The sequence below is a fragment of the Montipora foliosa genome, chromosome 1 (genome assembly GCF_036669935.1).
Source record: "Montipora foliosa isolate CH-2021 chromosome 1, ASM3666993v2, whole genome shotgun sequence".
Classification (NCBI taxonomy): Eukaryota; Metazoa; Cnidaria; class Anthozoa; order Scleractinia; family Acroporidae; genus Montipora; species Montipora foliosa.
This window is the reverse complement of record NC_090869.1, coordinates 8,984,257-9,003,858: the sequence shown is the minus strand read 5'-3', so window position 1 is coordinate 9,003,858 and position 19,602 is coordinate 8,984,257. Positions and strand designations below refer to the sequence as shown.

Here is a 19,602-nt window from a genome sequence, read left to right as displayed (position 1 = left end):
CATGTACATGGTAAGTTTCAAAGGTCCATTTTTTTCATTAAACGACAATCGTTCACCTTTTCGCATCTTTTCTCATCAATAATGAGAAGTGTTTAATTGTATAAAATTTAAAAAAAAGATTAATGTCGTCATGGATTCTTGTAAGATTTATATCTCTTATCCTCCACTCATTTTTTTTAAATTAGTAATCAGACTGTCGATCGTATAAAACGACAATCAAATAAAATTCATTCCGTGTATATCATGCGCGCGATACGTAACGGCCGGTGGCCTTGTTGTCTTTGTAAGCTAGACAACTCAAAATCTAATTTTTGATGTTAGAAGCCATATACAAATGCTGCTCGAATACTCTCTATTCAATTCCTTTCGTTCCATGTTTCATCCAAACAATTTATGTTTAATTCAATTGTAATATTAATAATCAATTTTACTGGAAGGCTCCAGTTCCGACCAATGTTCTCTTAATAATTATTTAATAAAAGCCTCTTTGAAACGAGTTCTCATTTGGTTATAAAACCACACTGAATCCTTGTTTTCCTCTCCTAACGGAAGCCCCAAAAATAGCAAACAATTGTTTGATTGTACACATAGAACCTGAATGAAGCATTTGGCCTTTGAATCCAGAAATTTTCTGACAGATTTTTCCAGGTTGCGGAGGCAAGATAAAATCTTCACTTGATACGTCATTAATATACTGACACCCCGTTGGCACAAACTTTCCTTTCTGAACATTGTTCACGTAGTCTTGCAAATTGATGTATGGTCGGTATCTTGCAACTACGACAGTACAATTGAAGTTGTTCACTGGAAACGAAGCTCGGCCCATTCCAAGCTGCTGGGAGGATCTCCAAACCATTCTACTAAACGGTTTGCCTTTATCATCGGACGGAATCTGTTTGTCGAAATCCCAGTGACAAACAGTAGAGTACCTAATAAATACAAAACAAGAAAATTTTTGGGGAGTTGCCAAATCCGTTCCCCTGTATATACGAATTTCAGTTAAAATATTTTTACACGTTATGAAAAAGGAAGAATATTTCCGGGATCGTTCGCATGATAGACAGCAGGCGAGCTCAAAGAAATTTGAAATTTGAGTTTCGTCGTGGTACCATCATACAACGCCATATTGCTTCTCTGATGTCAAGTTTTGTCAGTAATGTGGATTTAGCTTACGTTTTACATTTTTAGAATATCCAGTAACGACTACACCCTCCCTCTGTAGCATTTTTATACCTTCTTATCCAAATTAAAGTTATTCAAAATTGACCATCTTTATCCGATTTTATTTTGGATATAAGGAACTTTGAGAAGGGGATATATATTGCATGCGGCAGCTGTCGTCTCTTTTAAAGCTCAATGAATAACTGGCTGACTGACTGACCAATCAAATTGCTCACTCACTCTTTTAAGAATACCCAGGATACCATGCCCATACTCACCATTCTTTAACAGCTTCAAAGGCCGAAACGCCTTTACTGAAAGCTTTACAGCGTAAAAATATGTTTTCTCCTTGGCCAGGACGACTTTCCAACGGGGAGTGTCTGACTACTAAACGCTGACCCATTGTCCGAGCGTAACGAGCGGCTTCAAGGCTCAGATCATGATCGAGCTGAAGGTCAGCAGTGTTATGCACCCCACGGTGAAGATTATGGTACAATAAACCCTGAACTTCAAATGGAGTTATATCTGCAGTGCAAAAAGACATTTTAATTCACTTAGAAATTAATGCCTCCCGGGTCACTATTCCATGACCTTGAGCGCACAAGTGCAATATATTTGTAACGGAGCTCCGCGTGCCGAGGGCGCATCCTCGGAGCACAATGGATAAGAAAATATGGTAACCCACTTGTGCGAAAAAAATCGATTTTGGTCACCGTTCGACCGTCCACCCCTCCATGTATGCCAATGTGAAACTCTGTGGTGTAACAAGCGTTTTTTGGCGGGAAGTTACATGGACAACCTCGTTTGATACTGCAGTTTAGACAAAAGAAAGAGAAATTTGTAAGACAACGAAACACAAAGCAAATTTAATATACTTATTGTAAGAATCAATAACCCGGGAGTTCCGCTTTTAGGCTTGGCTAAATCTATATATTATCATGGCGTTTGCATGAACAGCATTACACTTTTTTCTAGAAATCGCTTTTACAAGAGCCCCTGACAGAGCTGGGAACTTGAAACTCACATTTCTTTTCAGATTTAGAGTGGCTTCTCTTGCTAAGTATTGACACCTTAGAGACCAATGTGCAAGAAGTAACTTTTGAATTTACGCAGAAAGTGGCCATCTAAAATAACTACGACCCTCGAGAAAATGATCTGTCAAACCAGAAGTACAAGTTGTTTGCTCGTAGTCAACGGCTCGCAGGTTCAAAATGCGCACCGTTTTTTACTGATAAAAGTTCTATTTTGTTAAGTTGATGATTTTATTTTATTACGATAACCATTTAATTTTTAGCTTAATAAAACGAAACTCAACCTTCTCTACTGATAACAAGTTCAAGGGCTCTTATTCTTCCAGAACGAAGGCAACGGACTTGTCAGGAAACCAACAGCAAACAGATCAACAAGCGCTGTTCCCACATCGCCTCCCCTGTCTCGGATTCTCACCTTTAGTTCTGGGTTCCATTTCAACTTCTGGCGAAGGTTCGTCGTCACGCTGGTACCAACGATAGACTGGCGCCATTTGGTAGTAGGGTGGATATTGTGCAGGGTATTGGTAACCTAGTAAATGCATAACGAACATGGCAAAGACTACTTAAAAAACGGCATTTCTGACAGGTAGGAGGCGTGGTGGCCTCATGGTTAGTGTGCTCGACTCCGGATCGAGTGGTCCGGGTTCGCGTCCTGGCCGGGGACATTGTGTTGTGTTCTTGGGCAAGACACTTTACTCTCACGGTGCCTCTCTCCACCGACGAATTTAATGCTGGGGGTAACCTTGCGATAGACTGGCATCCCATCCACGGGGGAGTAGGATTACTCCTAGTCGCTTCATGCTACAGACACCGGAGATAAGAGCCGGCCTGATGGGCCTTCTAGGCTCGTAGCAGACTTTACCATTTCCGACGGTGGAGAACTACGGGAAGAAATCCTTGGCATAAGCGCTGAAATCACTAAAGACAATTCCTTATCCAGTTCACGTTCGTAAATTCAAAACAATGAGTATAATTTGCAAGTCACCTCAATTCGTCAAGTTTAAGTTTGTCTCACACACTCCCTGAACAATATCACGTTGAAGTCCATGCCCTAGACAATATCTTTAAGAAGAGTTTGCCTGTGGGCACCCATTATCGTGTCCGGGAAGGGAAGAAATTAAGGGAACGGCTATTTTCCTGAAGAAAAGTCAGTGTCCCAAACGTTATGCTCAGGATTGTAGGTTTGTCTCCTCTCCGGTGAACAGAGACGATCACGAGTCAAGAGACCAGATAATTAATAATGACAGCAAGATTATAAACAATATTTCAATTTTCAGAAATGTTTCGTGTTTGTTTTACTTAGCTTCACTAAAGACGGTTTCATGAAATGATAAATGGTAAATATTTCAGATGCAATGGGATTGATTATCAAAACAAGACCAGGGAAATGGTCTTTTTCTAGATTCGTTTCCAAAAGATTCTCATAATTAGAATAATCCATCCTCAAATGAATAATATAAATGAACTTTCGCCATATTGATTGGGAATTTCGATTACAATCTGAACCAGTGCAACGTTTAGTTGTTTGTAAAATGCTTACACGGTTTCCTCGTTAAGTGAAGTTTAAAGTCAACTGTTTTACAAAAAGCAACCGCATTTCATTTATACGTACCTGTGTACTGTCCGTTGGTGAAATTCAAAAGTGCAAGCATCATGTAGACGAGTGCCTTTTCTTTCATCGCGCTGCTAAATTTTTGTCGCTTACTAGACAATGATCACGGAATATTTCCTGCAAAATTTTCAGGAGTAAAAGCTTGCCTTAAAGACGACATTTTTTCTTCTACGAAAATACGCCATCTTTCTAAGTTATTTTATAAATGTATCTAGCCACCTGCTGGCGCGAAGAAAATATTACCACCCTGCCTACATGCGGCGGGTGCCATATTGGAGAGCCACCATATCCGGCCAAAAAATGATAACGTTTCAAGGTGACTAACCAAGAAAATGTTTCAGTAAGGCCCGGTCCTTAACTTAAAGGTGAAAAAAATGTTTAAGATTAGGAAGTGTATCGTCTTTCTCATAAGTGATCTTTAAAATCGACTTAGGAAAAGAGGGTCAATCAATCACGTTGTAACCTAGGAACTGACTGTGAAAGGAATAAAAGGAGAATAGCTTTGTTATCCTCAAATGAAAACTGTTAAATTGAATAACAAAATATCACTCATCTTACCTGCGATTCGCTTAAGGATGTAGCCAAAGTTCAACAGTGTTTTCAGAACACAGTGAAGCCATGAGATAATTTGGATAATTTGGATCGAGTTGTTTCCTTCAGTTTGTCGATATGTTCGTCGATACTTTCCGACTGTGTATACAAAAAAATTATTGTAATCTTCCACGGGCGGTCTTAAAACAGCTTTCAAATGACGTTTTCTGATTAGTTGGTGTTAATTTATTTTCCGGAGTTTTAATTTTCAAGATCCAGTACTGATCAATGCGATCTTTCAGGGTTGCAAGCTACCCACTGACAAAAAGGTAGTCTTGATCGCGAGACCGGTAAACGGGGAGCAGGAGGAAAGGTAAATGCTTTACCTGAGCTAAATAAGGAGAGGTGCACTGTATAACAGCGTGCAATGAAAAGGGTACACAGAAAGCGGATTCACGACGAGTTTTTATCCGGTGGCCAAGATAGATCAGGTATTAATGAAGGCTTTAATTTGACCCGTGGGTTATAGATAGCGACAAGGTATGATTTGACTTAAAATGATATTAATTATCATGCCTTCGCCTGTAATCAGGGGCACCCAACGAATCTGTTCCTCACATTATCTGTTTCCCAGAGGAATCTTGCTGGCTGGCAAAAATACAGGTGTTTCGATGAGCTGGCTGGGAAATTTTGTTATTGATAGAGTTTTTGCTGGCTGTAGAAACTCTGAAGACTGAGGACGACTAAAAAATAAATAAATAAATAAAAATAAAACAACCCCTTCCCTCTCCCAGAGAGTAGTCACAAACATACGACGGCTGGTCAGAGTGATTGCCCTTGCGGAAAAAACCTGTTTTGTCCCGGTTTTGTCGCTTTTGTTCGGTCGTTTTGGATCGAGGGCTTTGAAAGCGCGCGGAATTCCTGGCTGGGAAATGAATTTGATCAGCTGGCTGGGAAACAAACCAATTTTATCTAGCTGGCTGGGAAATTTCTTGTGTGTCTTGCTGGGAAAAAGGAACGGGTAATGTTTTCCCAGCAGCAATGAAAAACACCTGAAAATGCCTTAATAACATTTATTTTCATTAACTGGGGTATAATAATACAATTTACAACAAATTGGTCGTTGGGTGCCCCTGTGTAATGTCCGGTTAATTAACAAGCAGTGCGATCAGCGTGGGCTTCATTGTCGGCTCCATACTCTGGAATCCCCCCCGAACAATCATTCCTTGATGAGAACCTTTCGTGCCTTTAATTGTAATCACACTGTTCTTCTCTCCTTGCTCCCTCGCAATGACAGTTAATGTTTTCATTGTTGGAATATCAGCTGATCCGGCAACGCAAAATTTAAGATGATAAGATGGTCGTATCAAATTAGCCTTGTCCGATCTCAGTCAGCGGGGAGTGACTATTCGAGTCGAAATATAGCAGTTGCACCGATAAAATTTGGCTTCGCCTCAATAATGTCATAGTTTCCCAATGCAAGTGAAGGCGCCTAATTAGATGCACACCCAATTTTGACATCCAACATGAAGTGTCCTTTTAAGTCTAAGCCTTTGCAACTTATTTCCAAAAATAAGGTAAGGGTAAAGGTGAGCATTCTTTTTTAGCATGAGATAAATGCAGCTGTTTATATCCTTAGTTGACGAGTCGCATTTAGGGAACACTGTGACTTAAATTGGTTGCCTCCCAAGTTGCAAGTTCAATGCAAGTTCATTGCAAGTTCATTCACTTGCATCCCACGATGAGAAGAGCAAGGGGACACTTTGTTATTTCTGGACATAATATGCAAAGTATGGGTTAGTGTTAGATTTAAGGTTGGAGGGGGGGGGGGTGGGGGGGGAAGGTGCAGGTTTCACTCTTTATAACCTGGGTGGTTTTTTCTCCTTATCTTTTCTAGAGGCCTAAAATAGAGAGTCACTTTCGATCGCCCATTTTATGTTAACAATTCTGTCCTTCAAACAAACGGATACTTCTCTGTAGGGACAAATGCCTTGAATATCATAGATTGCACATACATTTTGCCATTATCTTTAATTAGCTAAGATTACCGTTGCAAAGTTACAAGCCTGTTATTGTGTGGAGATACATACGTACTTCTCTTCTCAATCACTAAGCAAACCGTAGCTCTTTACTGAGCAACGTCCAAGAAAAGCTCTTTGGTTACAGTTGTTTCAGCTGCTTCCATCTTACATTCTTAGCTTGCACTGAGCTGCCGCACCTCGTCTTATTTCTTCACAGTTCTTTAGAATATTATGCTGGACTAACGCCACAAAAACTGCAAACCGAAGTAAACAATTTGAGTCTAAAATGATCAGTACTGAGATCTTTTATCGATTTTATCCATCGTCTTTCGTCGAATGTAGTTTAGAATAGTAGCTCTTCGTAGGCCAGCGCAAGCCTGGGCCTTATTAAAAGATCCTTTTGGAACATTTTCGGCGTATTCACCACCCATATTTCCAGCTGGCCTGTACCGGCCAACAATATAAGTGCACTTCATGCCATCTTTGTCAACGTCAGCCTTTCCGATTCCGAGCTCGACACTTTTCTTCCACACCACCTGGGTAAAGTGACCAGTTCCTGGACTACCTGAGGGTTGGCCGAAAGTGTGTCCTGGATCGCATACTTCGTTGTACCTGTATTATTAAAAATAAATGATGATCGTGGTAAAGATAAGGGTAAGGAAAAGGATAGGGTTAAAGATATTAATAACAAGTGTAATACCCCACATAGACATTCCAAGGAGGAGGATTTGACCAGCTAACACTTTTTACTGGTTGTTAATTAAATATGTTCCCTATACTCATTAACATTATGATCATCACCGCAAACTATATATTGTGTTGCGGGCATGCGCTTATGACTGAAGCACCACAACATAAGAAGGACTTTTCTCGCAACGTGGTACATTTCCCCTTGCTGGCAATAACCCATACATAAACATTATACCAGGCGTTGCAGTGATTCGAAATTTCCCGTTAATAGACCTTTTTGCAGGTACGGCAGCCATTTTGATTTCTACTGTTTCAAATAGCTATTATGGGGATGCCCAGGGGACAAATACACATTAATTTGCCCTCTGAACATCCCATGTCTTTCGAAACGATATAAATCAAAATGGCTCCCGTATCTGCAAAAAGGTCTATTGGTATAAGTTTGGCTCGTTCAGGCCTTGTATCTCATGCCATGCCTAAAAGTCAGTAACGGAATATGACTTTCAAAGATTGCAGCAGATTGCATTGCGGTATATTGCGTTTTGTAAAAGGTAAAGGTAAAGTCACTTTATTTAACGTCGGTAGTTTCTTCAGCTACGAGGCTGGTATCAATGGAAGCCGACGGTGCGCCCTTTACCCCCCTCCCTCTGTCAGTGCTCCGTTTTAAGGGGATTTATAGCTATAGCTACACGGATCAGAGGAAAGTCGAAACAGACGTTGAAGTCACCGAGGACTGAACCAGGGACCTCTCGCTCCAAAAGCCGCGCACTAGCCATCTGAGCCACGACTGCTCCTATGTGCATTTACACAAGTTCAAGTGCAATTTGGAATTAATTTAGCAAGGGTAAATTCTTTTTCAAAGAAGGAAAAAACTCCGTTAGCCCGTAAGAGGCGATTGAACGAATGATAGTAGTAGAACATTTACGATGTTCATATGTTACTGAATTTATTATATTTATTTACTAGCTCCATAAGCGGCAAGATGAACCAAATCCCATGCTGTGATTGGCTACCCGAGCGGGCAAGATGGAGCTAGTTCGGTCAAGAAGGCTGGATATTGGCCTCGTTCTTTTTCTGTGTGTTTATGGACCTTGACTTCGTCTGAATCCGTAAACACGCCAAAAAAAAAAAAAACGGGGCCAATCTGTCCAACCATCTTGACTTCATGCGTCCTTCTCTAGAGACTAAATCCGCCTGGTTGAAATTCTCGTGTTACATTTATATTCTTGGCCTGGACATGTCAAAGAAATAAAACAGAATGAAAGAAACATATTAAAACATCAATGATATAAAGAGAGTTCACTCGAAAGAAATGTCTTACCAGTTGGTGGTTGCCTCAGCTGCCGTTTGGCCATCTGAATCACATCCCATGGAGAGATTTTCTCCATCGTTGTTTCTCTGTTTTGCGCTCGCATGAGTCAACGCTCCTTTACTTGCGATCTCTTGAGCATATGCTGCGGCTTCGCTGGACATCTTAGCATTCAACGTCATTGGCGGAACTCCATGAGCTTTGCGATACTCGTTATGTTTCTTTAGTCCTTCTTGCTCAAATGGTGACCCTTATAACGAATAAAAAAGGAACCTTTATGTGCAGTTTAGAAGACAAATTCGAAATTCGAAATTCGCCAGTCATGGCTGTGACGACAGCGATGATGATGGTAATGATGACGACGCCGATGACGATGACGATGACGATGACGATGACGATGACGATGATGATAATGATGATGATGATAATAATAATAGCAATAACTAAAGAAAATGCCAAGTTTATCATAAATACAAAACGTGAATGGAATAGTAGAGGAGTTTTTCAAAAGTCGATTAACATTAACCAACACATCCTTGAATTTTTTCCGTCAAAAAAAGCCCTAGCCTTTCTACTTTATGCTGAAGAAGAACAAAAACCTAATCAATGTTGAAAGCTAAAAGCATCTTGATTTTTTTTCTTTTATCATGACATGGACCGCTGTAATTAAGATTTCACGTAATCCAGGATTAGCTTAATCAGGCCTTAATTAAACAACTGAGCCAAGAAATCTTAACTCCTGTTTTATGAAAGCAAACTTTCCTTGGAAGTCTATTTACCTCCGCCACTTTCAGAAGGAGGAGCAGCCCTTCCACCTCCAGTTGTCGGTTGGGGTGCACTTCCACCAAGACCTTGAGATGGAGTAGCACCACCAGGTGGACTGGTAGGCGCAGAAGTCACAGGGCTTGCACCAGCCCCTTCTCCTCCAGCGGATGTGGGAACAGAAGGTCCAGTGATGGTGACTGGCCCACTAGATCCTCCTCCAGGGGCCTGAGTTGGTTTGGTCTGCGAGCATGGAACCGGGCAGAGCGCAGGTTTTGGCGCTGTCGTTGAGGTTGGTGTTCCAGGCGGCCCTTCACTGCCACCAGGTTCAGCTCCTGGTCCGCCGCCTGCTTCGCTTGGAGGGTTGGGAGCTCCGGGACTTCCAGTAGCTTCAGGTTGACTGCCACCGGGTCCATTTCCTGGTCCGCCGGGTGCTTCGCTTGGACTGCTGGGAGCACCAGGACTTCCAGTGGCTTCAGGTTCACCACCTCCTCCTCCAGCCGCCTCAGATCCCTCGGATGATATCTTTAAATTTAGACCAATGTCCACACCATCTGGTTTAATCTCGTAAGTTCCGGCACCTACAAGTAGAGGAATTTCAAATCTTGATCTTGATCTTTACTTACAATGAGGATACTGCTCGTAAACTGGCTTCGTTGAAGGTTACACGAAAAAAAAAGATAAAAGTTCCTAATTTTCCTTCTTTAATTCACTAATATATTCATTACATTAGCTACATTAATTTGCAAAAAATAGCGTTATTGACTTTATTTATTGCCACCGATAAGTGAGTAATAAATGACCATGCACTTTCGATCGATCTGATGACAAGCAAGATACGATAACTATTTTTTTTTACAAACCCACAACATCAGCGTCATCGAATTTGAATGCGCCAGCCTTGTTAGGAGATCCATTGCCATTGGACCCTCTATCACCCAAAGGTAGATCGACAGCGGCAAAATGCAGCGGACGAAAGCTCAACGCCTCCCTTTTGTACCCTTGGTACCTGGAATAGTTTTGACTCGAGCACACTGAAATAAAATGAAACATGCGCAACAGTGAGTCTTTTGAGCGATTAAACAGTTAGTCTTTAAGGCAAAGACAAAGGCTGTCATTTTTTGTACTAGAGACGCATAATCCGTCCAGACAAATTATGCGTCTCTCGTGTTATTCGTCTATTGCAAAGACGGGCTCAAGACTCATTATCCGTCTGGACGGAATAATCTGCCGTTCTGCGTCATTCAAGACGCACAACAAAAGATGGTTTGTCTGGACGGATGATGCGCCTGTGCCCGCTTTTACGCAAGAGACGCATAACTAGACGAACAACAAATTCGTCCGAACGGATAATGCGTCTCTGGTATAAAAGCGGACAAAGACTCTTACAACTATGAGGCACCATGTACTGCAGCAAATATTGATTAACCCTTTACTAACCGAGCACGAGGGCCGTAAGGGGGCATGTTGTCGGCCCAAGGTCGCGGCAGGGGCCGCGGCAGAGGTCGTGACCTAGGGCCAATATTCTCCAGTACGGTTCCGAATAAGTTAGGTTAGTAATCTGTGTATTTTATTACATATTATGTGTGGATATCAGTGTGATAAAACCATGATAAAAAATGATACCCGTGAAGTGATATGATATCATTTCACTTCACGGTTTGAATTGTCCAATCAAATAGACTGTAATAATTTGGTTGGACCAATCGGGTTTCACGTTATATTTTAGCTGACGCCTGGCGTCAAATTTGGCGGGACGAATTGGCGGGAAATATTTACATTCATACACTATTATTAAATGCAACTTTCTTGTACTTCAACTTGGTGGCTTGATTTTTTTCAAGCGTGTAATATGTAATAAACAAGTAATTACATGTTAAGAGCCAGATATCGTTTTTATTCACTCGTTCACCCGACCGATCAGACATTTCTCTGCTGGTTGAATTTTCGTAATCTTCGTCTTCCATCAGCAAACTTTGCATGGTAACCTTTTACATATAAAACAACATTTCGCTTACTATAATTGCACTGTTGTGCTTAAGAAGTTAACTTCTGCTTTTTAAAACTTTTTTGTTTTGTTCAACCTGAATTTTCCGGGAGAGAGAAAAAAAGGTGGAAACGAGCCGTTTCCATGGTGAAGTCTCGACCGAAAACCAGCCAATCATTTTACTTCATTTAGCCTGAGAATTGCTTAACATATACACCGTACTCCAAAATGGCCTCCATTTTAGTATTCTTTTGTTTATTGCAACTTGGCTCTTTTGGCCTCGTTCGAGGTTAAATATTCTTTTGAATTTTACGTTTAAAAGGGAGGTCAAAAGGGCCAATTTGCAAGGAAACCAAAGAAGACTAAAATGGCGGCCATTTTGGAATAAGGTGTATAACCAACTGCCATGGTGGCCAGACTGCACGTGAACGGAAGACTTGTTGGGAAAATAATAGTTACATTTGTTTAGAGCTTGGTAACTGATGCATGTTAAGTTAAAATCCAAGATAACAGCAAAGACTGCGAATGTAAACTAAACTGCTCTGAGGTCGAAAGCGAACTGCCTGCAAGTGATTATATTTAACTTTAGATATCCAAGAAGAAAAAGGAATAAATTATACTAAATTGCTTAACTAAGACATTCCACCCTTAAGACAAGCAGACAATAGCATTCTAGGAAATAAAATGGTGCTAATAAACAGACGTTTAGATCTGACTGGCAACGGCTGCTAACAAAAATGCCTCAAAACTGCATATTAGGGATGGTTTACAGGAACGACGCAAAGGTAAGCCCAAGCAACATACGCATGCAACCTTGGTTGCATTCAGTTCATCATAAGCGCCTTTTGTTAAGCTAGGTCTCGCTTACAATAATGGTTTCTCAAGGAATCAGTCCAACTAAAGGCCTCTGTACAGAAATGGCCGTGTAGCACTTATATTTCACCCTACACCTTCTTTGCATATATATAGCGCGCGAAAGCTTGGATTTTAGTTTTTACTTTTAAACAGCAGTTTAAGACATCAATAGAACATTTATATATATATATATGAACCATGTGAGCGTTAGCCCAAACCAAATCAAACTTTTTGATTCAATTAGTTCATCTCTCTTCAGTCTGAACTGATAAGATTCCTAAATTATCATATCATTTATTAGAATAATATTGGGTCATTCATTTCAAGTACTTTATTTTCGTACCTATAAGTTTGAAGATGAGCGTGGCAATCCAGAGCATCCATTGAGTTTTTTGATTTGTCAGCTTCATTATCCTCTGAGCCCTTTAACAAAGTAAAAATCAGGAATCTGCGTATGGAGAAAATATCGAAAAAAAAGTATGCTATACTTGATGTGAGTAATTTCCAAGATGTTGAGAAATTTAATGGTTATTTGGCAGCTCTGACCGACCCATTAATGAAATGTTTTGTTGATCTACACACACTGTATTGAAAATTTTGTTTTTGTTGCCGACTTTAGTCGAAGGTATTCGTCAAAATAGTGTCAGCACAGCATCAACAAAACTAACTTACAATCAGATTCATGTAATTCTTAGGAACTTGCGGTCAATCTGTCTTTGCTGCTAATTTGTGAAAGTGAAATTCAATGCTTTCCTACTCAATATAATAGACTCAAAAGACATATATCTTGCAGCGTCTCCATTTTGATAAATGATGGAGTTGGTTTGTCTCATTTTGGACAACAACTTGAAAATAGATTCTCTTACCTTATTTATTTTTTTTAACAATCTTGGAAATAATCAGAAGATGAAGTCAATCAAAAAATCACTTGTGTTCAAGGGTCCACGAAGTACATGGGGATGCAAATTAAAATTAACGACCTTATTTGATGACATTAGAGGGTGACTAAGTCATTCCCAGACGAATTTAGCGGGTGCTTCTTTGTTACGACATAATGCAAAACTTGCAAGCTTGTACGGTTCTCGTTCTACAGACTATTCAAGAGATCCTCTCTATTGTTCAAGCATCCTTTCACCGCTTTTTTAATTCAGCAGGAGCCGTTTGTAAGCCAAGCTATTTTGAAAAGAAATTTAGATTTCTGGACACCCTGTTATCGTCGCTGACGAACTATTTAACTGACTGAACGCATTATGAACGGCCATGAGTCTCGCACAGGCGTTACTGTTCAGTACTTCTCTAATCAAAGTTTTACTGAGTTGAGTTGAATAGGTTAACTCTTGGGGGGCACTGTTCAATTTTACTGATGAAAAATATAGTTCCATGGGCCGCTCAATTCAGTTTTTATCGAGAGGACCAGATCGAATGTGTTAATAAAACCCGCTCCCTGGTCGTTACTGTTGACGACCGACTTTCCTGGTCATATCGTCTCATAGCTACAACAAAGAGTGTTGTAAACAAATTGAACCTTTTAAGAAGGAGTTCTTGTTGAAAAGTAGAGGAGGAGCCCTATTTCATTTACATTTTAGTATTATCCTCACCTCAGTTTTACATGGCCTTATCGTGTTATTATGAGTGCCGTCAGAAAATCGGGAAGTCCGGCAGACAAATACGTATAGACGACGCAATTTTCCCTTTCGTAAACAAGCGATGCCATTTGGACGAGACGTAGAACAATTTTCACGGTTAAGTTTGTCGTTTGCAAATGAGGAAAAAAATACTTAATCTAGGACTAGATTAGCAGCGTATGCCACTTAAATAATTTAAAACAACTGAGAAAAATCTTTAGCAAAAAAATTAGAAAAAATAATTAGAAGATAATGTCAAACTCGGCTTAATGGTTTGGGAACAACTGCATTTAACCTTTACACCCCCGAAACAACGACTTGAAATGGTCAATTTTAAAGTCTTTAAATCAAGCTAATGCTAACAATTTATTGAAAGCTAACCGAATACTAAGGCTTGGTTACTAAGAATGGCATCGCTTGTTTACGAAAGGGAAATTAGCATAGACGACGTGAAGGGGTTATACAATCAAGCAGCCCTACAGATACCTGAGGAAAAAGTAGCAATAATACAGTGATGATGATCGTAATTATGATTTAGGATCTATATAGTGCACATATCACGTGAGACCAGACGTCAGCTTGTAAAGGCGCCTCTGGCAGCCGCTATCGCTCAATATTTGATCTCACCCACCCACCAAACCCATGCATGTATATGAAAGGAGGACAGACCACAACACTGAGGCTTTCCGCCCTACTCTTCACGAACAGTGTCTGGGTTTGGTTCGTTACCGTCCCACACTGTTGATTAACAGGAAACGATGTGAGATGGAATCTACGGTTTATAGTCTAACCATTTGCGAATGTAATAACAAAGCCAGAACTTTTTCCTTGGTGGGAGTAAATTGCGAAGAGCTTAGCACAGCGAGACCACGGATAAATCTCCTAGAAGTTTTAATACAGTCCATCTACGATCCCTTAACGCATCACCAGAGCAGGATGCAATTAGCTAGGAGCCCACTTTGGTATGACTTGACCGAGTTTAAGTTCTCTTTGCAAAGGTCAGCACTTGAATGGGTAGTGACCAAAAGAAAAGTATACCTCAATAATTAAACGTAGAGCGGAATGGCGTTGTATTGAATAAGTGAAGATGACAACAGGAATTACATCCCTCAGTTTTATATATAAACGGGCAATTTGAAGATAATAAATACTTAGTCATTTCAGGCCAGTACAACACTGTACACTTAATGTATGGTCCCGAGGGAAACAGTTAGTTTTGTTTTGCCGAGAGTCCTGATGTACATATAATTAAAAGAAAATTATGTTCTAGTAGCAAGAGCAATTTCTCACTCAGTAAAAATAGATCTGTAACCAGAATAGCAAATTTATTCGTTATAGGCTATAGACTGATAGCCGAAAGCTTATGTTTTAATCTTTTTAATTACTTTTTAAATATCTCACTCGTTTGCTGTTCTCACTGGTGAGGTATTGTTCTTGTCACTCAGACATAAAATATTCCTATCTTAAGCTTCTCGCCACCGTATAATTCATCCTGTATGTAAGAAATCAAAGCAAACCTTAGTTACTTCTGATGGAACTTAAAAAGGAGTCAGTTTGTTTCAAATCTTTTCAGATCGTGGCCTCTATTCAAACTTGCCTTCTTTATATTTTGGCAATAATTCTTATCAAACCATCCTTTCTCGATGTTTTTATTATAACCGCTGTCACCGATATGTAAGTTTCCTTGAGGCCTATATCGAGCTACAATGAATGTACAGATAGCACCGCTGGATTGTTGTTTTGAGGCCTTGCCGATTCCGAACTCCGTAGTTCCTTTCCAAATGAGTTGGGAAAAGTCACTTGTGCCTGGTTGTGGACCAGATTTGCTAAAGTCGTACTTGCAAACTTCGTCAAACCTATGGAAGCCATATGAAAATAAGGATTTTATGTAAGAATAAGTGATAAGAAATGGGTTTAAAGGGCAAGTTCATAGCTTTTTTAGCTCCCTCATTTCGTCATCTTCAGCTTGAGGTGCCTTGGGTTAGGGTTAGGGTTTCGAAATTCAATTAAAGGGGCTTTTTTCCCACCGACCTTAACTTGCCATCCGTGCACTGATCCGTTCTATTTTCTACGCATTTTGTTTTCCTCCTTGAAACAGTATCTTGATTCTCGGCAATAAACTTTGGGGGAGGGGTCCACTAAAAACTTGAGTGTATCTGGACGCGATTGCTTGACGCAGGTCTGACATTCATCAAGAGCGACCTAATCACAAGCCAATCGCAAAATGAAACCTACAATGTAGACTCCCTTCTTGGTTACCCGGTACGTTTTTGTTTTTTTTTTTTTCCAATTCCCTGCAAGCAGATTTCCTAATTTAATTTGTTTGTATCTTTTGAGACTGGACTAAAACAGACTCTGCTCTTGTTCGCCAGTTTTGCTGGTGAGCATGCGCCGCAGTTGCCAGGTGACAAAAAGAATTTTCATGTGGTCAACTGGCTTACGCCGTGTGTAGCATCGTAACGGTATAAAGAAACAAAGGTGGGAGCCTTTTAAGCTCACTATATATCGGCTAGCAGATGATCTTATCAGACTGGTAAATAATTGTAGAGTTTGGTGCCTTAGGAAAGTCTCCTTTTGTACAGTTTTCCGAAAAAAAAGATCAAAAGTTTGAAATCTGAAATTAAAGCAACAGGATGTCTCTCCTGAAATGTTAGTCGCTGCAATTGATGTAAAATGTAATTTACCAAACAAATAAATACAAATCGGGAAAATGCTAAATATAATGACCGAGCTCCTGGAGGGGGGACTGGTAACTAAGTATTTCAAAGACCTTTTTATCAAAACCTAGCTGAACGACCAGAGTTAAAATTTTGGGAATTTTTAAACCATATGAAGACGAAACCGTCAACATAAAAAAAAAAAAAAGATCATACAGTTTTTCAGTTATTATCAAAATAGACAAAAATCGACCTTTTGCAATTTGCGAAAAACCTGCCTGACAGATCTAACTATTTATTTCTATACATGATTATTTTTTTTCGCTAAGGAAATCTGAAATTTTAAGTTGGGGTCGTACGGCTAGTTTTTTAGAAAAAGACCTTTGAAATGTCTAGCTTCCGTTCCCCCCTCCAGGAGCCTGGTCACTACATTTAGTGTTTTCCCCTAGTATGCATTTAATTGTTAAGTAAAATTACAATTCACATCAATTGCAGTGACTAACACGTCAAAAGAGATATCCAGTTGCTGTTATTTCACAGATTTCAAAATCTGGATCTTTTTCTTCGGACAACTGTAGTAAGCCACCTCCAGGTTATCAACGAACGAAGAATGTTGACAAGGGTGTCCTGCTTGCATGAGGGTCTTTATTGAAGTGCTAATACTCACCACATTTTAATTGCTTCTTCAGCTGTCAACTCTCTATTTTCAGTGCAACCAAATGCTAGGTTCTCGCCCTGATATGGTCTTTCGTAATAACTTGACTGAACAAGACCGCTACCCATATCAGCCAGTTTTTGAGCGTAAGCAGCGGCATTCCAACTCATTTCACAGTTCAAAGTCATTGGTGGGGCGTTGTGCATGAGGCGATATCTGTTATGTAAATCGAGGGCCTCTTTTTCAAACCCGGAAGCTATGAAGGGCAGCAACGCGTGAGCTTTGTATTGCAGACAACATTAATTTTTAATCTTTCACCCATAAACTAAAGAGAGGATGAGCTAAGAGAACCGATCGCCCTTATATGGGCCTCCTCCAATGAAAGATCTTTAAAATCTAATTTTAGCTACGCAGCTATTTTTAGAGTGGCACCTGATTGGCCAGTTGTAATGACGTAATGAGATTTTAATTATGCGTGGCATTGGGAATGAGAACTAAAATATCTTTGCGAAACTAAAAATAGATTTTAATAAACTACGATGGGGCATAGGAATTCGCTCTCTTACCTCATCCTGGGCCTCTTTCAATAAACCTTACAATCTCAGTCATGATCGTGGATGCAAAAGCAACTAGAACAAATCCATTATTTTATATTCTCTGGGTTTTTTTGGCGAAGATCAAGCAATAATCTTGAACACAAAGACATCTGACTGCTGAACAAATCCTGAGTTTTTCACTGACATCGCTTTCGTCAAGCTTGGTTTCAACTCAAACATTAATATATTTTTTTTAAATTTTGCAATCGATCCGGACAGCAGATCGACTGTTTATCAGAGCTTCCAAATGGTACCACTTCATGGTCTGCAATATTTTAAAAGCGTGAGTATTTTTTGTTCAGACAGTATGACGTTTTGTCTTCTCAAGTTGTATGAGCGAAGAGAGCAGGGGCTCATTTCAAAAGATTATTATTATTATTTATTATTATTATTATTATTATTATTATTATTATTATTATCATTATTATTATTATCATTATTATTATTATCATTATTAATTAATTAATTAATTAATTAATTAATTGCATATGGTGTCCGCAGGAAAATTGTTCCAAGCTTTCGCTCGACTCTAAGCGAAAGAGTTGGGCAGTACTCTTACCAGCAGAAATTAAAATCTAGGTTGTCCTTAGTTCCTATTTTTTAATTGTGTACTTACCAATTGCAAGACAATATAAGGCTTTGGACATATGCCTCACATTGCAAGGAGCCAGACATATTTTTAGTGGAGCTGGAGCAAGGAATACTGGCTTTGGAGTTGTTTTAGTCTGTTGCTGTTTTTGCCGCTCGAGTTTTTGCTTATTTTTCTGTTGTTGTTGTTTCTGTCGTTGTTGTTGTTTTGGCTGTTGCTTTTGTTTTAGTAGTTCTTGTTCTTGATGATGACGTATCTTAATTTTTAACATTAAATCAATATCCTTTCGGTCATGGGATATACTGTAAGTTCCTGTCCCACTCACAGACTCATCAGAAATCTGAAAACTACCACTCTTGTCTCTGCCATCCAAACGGAAATAAGATGATCCCCGACTGTCATTTCCAGCAGATGACTTTGCAGTATTGGTTTCAAGTAACTGACGTGCCATATCGTGTTCTTTTTTCTTGCGATTGTGCAAATTTTTAATGGTGTGGAGGGGCAATTTCGCCGTCCGTAAAGAGTATCCAGTATTTCGATTCTTAGCGGAAATTACTCCAGTGACTTTCTGGAGGCTGAATCCCCTCAAAAGGCGTGCTACTGCAGGTATGTCGATTGCGTTACCTTTGTCCTGTGTACTGATTGGGTCACGTCCAAGAAACAGCAGGTTTGCAGTAACTGTAAAAGGAGTTGAAGCTGTCTCTCAGAGGAATACCAAAGTCTCTTAACCTCGGCAATGTTTTATTTAATGGCAACAATAATGTAGTCACATTTTAGGAAATTAAAAACGTTATTTCAGTTATTTATATATCTTCTCTCCGCGCTTTCTCCAGACAAGAACAACCACAGTGCTCTTTTCGTACCCCAGCTGTTCCATAGCATTGTTATTACCAAATTATAATTAGTTGACTGCGTTGCCACATTTTTAGGTATCCATCGCTTTATAATTAATGAAAAGAATATTAGCTTTCTTAATGATAACCAAACTATGACAAGTCCTCTCAGCCTACCTTGGACGGTTACGAAGAAAAGACATAAAAAGATTAAAGACACTCGAAATTCCAGGAATGCGTACATTTTTAAGTGGGGTCAATTTTTTCCACCATTAGTCAAATTATCCATTCCATACGTTGACTTCCATGGCTTTAGTCCTTTGTAGGTCCTTTCAAAGCTTAAGTACACTGTTTCTCTATTCTTTCATGAATACTTTGGCTGACTTTCACGGAAAGAAACTTTGATCCTCAAGAACCGCCGACAAGTAGGTTATAATTAGCTCACACACCATAAAATAACTCTAGCAGGTGTAGTTGGTATCGTAAACAATAAACTACTTGTAAGTACCTGACTATACACCTAAGTTTCAGTTCGTGGATCTTTCGGTGCATTTCGCAGTACTTTAGAACCGAGTCCTGCATTCTTTGTTTCTCTTTTGCTAACTGTTACACCAACGAAGTTCATTGAAACCCACGTGATTAAATAATGAATCTGAAGCAAAATTATGTACCAGTTGCGTAAGCTCGT

At 39.7% G+C, this 19,602-nt stretch overlaps 2 protein-coding genes across 2 annotated transcripts; both read right to left on the bottom strand.

The window, feature by feature from the left end:
- Window positions 1-57: 57 nt before the first annotated feature.
- On the bottom strand, window positions 58-4,480 carry LOC137973819 (uncharacterized). Its single transcript, XM_068820734.1, has 5 exons — window positions 4,363-4,480; window positions 3,805-3,921; window positions 2,608-2,721; window positions 1,440-1,686; window positions 58-929 (listed from the first exon to the last, which is right to left on the bottom strand). The coding sequence occupies exons 2-5, from the start codon at window positions 3,869-3,871 to the stop codon at window positions 509-511; spliced, it is 849 nt and encodes a 282-aa protein (XP_068676835.1). The 5' UTR covers window positions 3,872-3,921; window positions 4,363-4,480; the 3' UTR covers window positions 58-508.
- Window positions 4,481-6,355: 1,875 nt separating this feature from the next.
- On the bottom strand, window positions 6,356-19,539 carry LOC137981562 (uncharacterized). Its single transcript, XM_068828658.1, has 9 exons — window positions 19,092-19,539; window positions 18,109-18,759; window positions 16,909-17,152; window positions 15,141-15,440; window positions 12,303-12,382; window positions 9,981-10,151; window positions 9,135-9,698; window positions 8,368-8,605; window positions 6,356-6,968 (listed from the first exon to the last, which is right to left on the bottom strand). The coding sequence occupies exons 1-9, from the start codon at window positions 19,156-19,158 to the stop codon at window positions 6,647-6,649; spliced, it is 2,637 nt and encodes an 878-aa protein (XP_068684759.1). The 5' UTR covers window positions 19,159-19,539; the 3' UTR covers window positions 6,356-6,646.
- Window positions 19,540-19,602: the final 63 nt, after the last annotated feature.

What these genes read in the sequence shown, in the direction of transcription:
- LOC137973819 (XM_068820734.1), bottom strand. Translation starts at nt 3,871, where the DNA reads ATGAAAGAAAAGGCACTCGTCTACATGATGCTTGCACTTTTGAATTTC. An exon ending in CACCAACGGACAGTACACAG is followed by an intron (nt 2,722 to 3,804) that starts GTACGTATAAAT and finishes TGCATTTACTAG; the next exon opens with GTTACCAATACCCTGCACAA. An exon ending in TTTGAAGCTGTTAAAGAATG is followed by an intron (nt 930 to 1,439) that starts GTGAGTATGGGC and finishes TGTATTTATTAG; the next exon opens with GTACTCTACTGTTTGTCACT.
- LOC137981562 (XM_068828658.1), bottom strand. Translation starts at nt 19,158, where the DNA reads ATGTACGCATTCCTGGAATTTCGAGTGTCTTTAATCTTTTTATGTCTT. An exon ending in CTTATATTGTCTTGCAATTG is followed by an intron (nt 17,153 to 18,108) that starts GTAAGTACACAA and finishes TGCCCTTCATAG; the next exon opens with CTTCCGGGTTTGAAAAAGAG. An exon ending in CGATGACGCTGATGTTGTGG is followed by an intron (nt 9,699 to 9,980) that starts GTTTGTAAAAAA and finishes CTCTACTTGTAG; the next exon opens with GTGCCGGAACTTACGAGATT.